This window comes from Punica granatum, chromosome 2 (genome assembly GCF_007655135.1).
Source record: "Punica granatum isolate Tunisia-2019 chromosome 2, ASM765513v2, whole genome shotgun sequence".
Lineage (NCBI taxonomy): Eukaryota > Viridiplantae > Streptophyta > Magnoliopsida > Myrtales > Lythraceae > Punica > Punica granatum.
The window spans coordinates 3,226,766-3,229,487 of record NC_045128.1 but is presented as its reverse complement, the minus strand read 5'-3'; the positions used below and the strand labels follow the sequence as shown (position 1 = coordinate 3,229,487).

Below are 2,722 nucleotides of genomic sequence, written 5' to 3'. Positions count from 1 at the left end.
ACTTGAAAAAAAAATTATATTGTTATCTAATATTAAATATCAATTAATAACTATATAAGAATAATGGGTATTACTCAATCGATTCCTAGCTAGAGGTACATATACAGTATCCATTTAAATAAGACAGCGATGCCTTACAAAATTATCAACAAATAACGAGCCAAAAATAATTAATGCCATAGTGTACCCAGTAATTAATGTGTTTCTTAGAAATTTTTGATGTAAAATATTATAGATATAGACATGTAATCAATGTCAATGAGAAAGATATTCAGCTCTTACCTCAGCTCGGGAAACATCAAAAGTGAACCTAATTGAGTTGTAGATACTACCTTCTTGCATATCGAGTCCGAGATTGTCGAGAGCCTTCGTTACAGAGAGTATAAGGCCTCGTTTGCCAGGACATGATAGGTGAATGCTCACTGATCTTCCTCCTAATGCCCTAACTTCGACCTGGGAAAAAAAGAAAGGAATAAAAATGTGAGACCTTGAATATTAATTGTATGTGACCGGCATAGTATAGGTTATAAAGTAAATTTAATTTCTTCCACCAGCAAGTATTTGCATATATATATATATATATAGGAAACCGCTTGGATTCGATACTGGTCGCGATATATTGATGATTATGATTTTTAACCACATGAGTTAATATTTGATCATTCCATCGATGAATTGTTTTGCAACCGCTCAATGTTATCATTAATGATCGAGGAAAACTTATAATTAGGAAAATTATGTGTGGTGAATAAGAATATTGTCACTAATATTTACCTGCTAAATTTTACTAGATATCCCTCTAAGAATTGAAAAGTTTGAATTTTATGTTGAGAGTGATTATCTCACATGAAAAAAATTAAAGAGAAGTCAACGGGTTTATAAAATATTGGATACCACAACCTACTAGCTCGAGTTTTTGGGTTGAAGATGAGCCTGATAGTTTATACATAATGGGAGTTTCACGTGGTATTAGAGCAGATTATACTTCTGCGTTCATAACTTATAGGTTCAGTGGGAATTTTACATTTTAAACGAAGTTTTGATTCGAAGACGTATCAATTAGGGAATAAAGGAGATCATGTCCTCAAAAAAAAAAAGATTAAACCCTAACCATGCCAAGATATTAAAAAAAAAAAAAGTTGCAAAAGGAAAGTAATGAACAAGGTCGCATTGAGATTTACTTTTGTGGTTTGCTGCTCCATGGAGCTTCCTAGGTTGTTCATATCTTCAAGAGGATCATCAGCACCAGCAACCACCATCATCTTCATCCATAAATCAGAAGGAGACTGCACTTCCTCCATATCCTCTAAAACATCAATGTTCTGCAAGAAATATTATTTACCAGACACATAAACCCATAGATAAGTACGTGTGTTTGAATATTTGGCAGGTACGACCCAATTTCTGTGGTACATATACGTAGGAACCATAGTAGACTCCATATTATGCTTCATAATTAAGTTGCCCTATATGTGTTGACGCATATGCTATTTAATAAACTATATATGATTGATTTACTTATTAAAAAGATATTATGATTTAATTATTAGTCTAATAGAAGAAAATCATGAGAAGAAGATAAAGGAAAATTACTATATACTGATTAGCATACCCACCTCGGTGGTTTTGGCACATCGTATTCGAGGATGCAAAGGCTATCGTTTAACTTCTTATTCCTCTCCTGTTTCTCACATGTCACATGTTTCATAGGGTCATCTTGATTCTTCTTCTTCTCCATCCCCGGTTTCTCATCTTCAGCAATACCATCAAGCTTTGCATTTGAACTTTGGCATCGAGCACCTTCTTCGCTCGTCAATGGCTTCCCATTTCCATTACCCTCCTTAAAAATTCCAGCAGATATTATCGGTGGTACCACCTTGAAGAGTTATAATATGAGAACTTATTTGGTGGTTTCCATAGGAGTTCTCATTGTTGGCTATCAGATCTAAGAGTTCCAGTTTGCCCGGTTCATCAATCTCGGCGCATAAATCTAATGCACCATTTTGAGAAAAATAATCCTCGAGTGGCCCCAAACTAATCTTAGTTCGACCATAAAGCACTCCACTCTGCAAGTCTTCAAGGCCCTCAAAATCGCTTGGGTCATACTCTTGATCTATCGACTTACATAAGAACGTAATAATACTGTCTATAAAAAGAGGTGTATGAATCGAAGGCATCTTGATTCCAAAGGAACAAGATTTAGGGTCCAAAAGTCGAAGGTATTGCAAGTAAAATCATCGTCGAAATCGTCTTTTGATAGCAAATGAGGTGCAAACTGGTGAGACGAATGGTTTGTCAAATTTGGACATAAACACAAATGCTCAATTTCTCTATTTTCAAATTTATGAACCAATCCCCACCCACAAAGTTAGGGTCAGAACGAAACTTGTAGGTTGCGTTTGATTTCATAGTAAAATTTTAAAATCAGATTTTGATTTTGATTTTGAGTGGTATAAATGGGACCCACCCTTTGACTTTGTATGAGCTATGTTGTTTTGTTGTGGAAAAAAGTGGTATAAATGGGGTCCACTCTTTGATTTTGTATGAATTATTTTGTTTTGTAGTGGGTAGAGTTAAGTTAGAATTGTGATTCTAAAATAATATTGGGAAACCAAACAGGCCCGTAATCACCCGCCGATATGTCATTTTCTTCCCTTGGCAATTCCACGTTATTCTTTTTTGTAGTCCTTGAATTTGGACCTTCTTGATAGCCCATCCCCAT

The 2,722-nt window shown here is 35.0% G+C and overlaps 1 protein-coding gene across 1 annotated transcript; it reads right to left on the bottom strand.

The window, feature by feature from the left end:
* Positions 1-255: 255 nt before the first annotated feature.
* LOC116196990 (transcription factor SCREAM2-like) lies at positions 256-2,722 on the bottom strand. Its single transcript, XM_031526970.1, has 4 exons — positions 2,618-2,722; positions 1,613-1,876; positions 1,182-1,322; positions 256-453 (listed from the first exon to the last, which is right to left on the bottom strand). Exons 1-4 carry the CDS (start codon positions 2,720-2,722, stop codon positions 256-258), a joined length of 708 nt encoding a protein of 235 aa, XP_031382830.1.

Coding starts and splice junctions, on each gene's coding strand:
- LOC116196990 (XM_031526970.1), bottom strand. CDS start 2,722: ATGGGGATGGGCTATCAAGAAGGTCCAAATTCAAGGACTACAAAAAAG. Junction 1,323..1,612: donor TGCCAAAACCACCGAGGTGG/GTATGCTAATCA, acceptor TATTTCTTGCAG/AACATTGATGTTTTAGAGGA. Junction 454..1,181: donor TGGAGCAGCAAACCACAAAA/GTAAATCTCAAT, acceptor TTTTTTTCCCAG/GTCGAAGTTAGGGCATTAGG.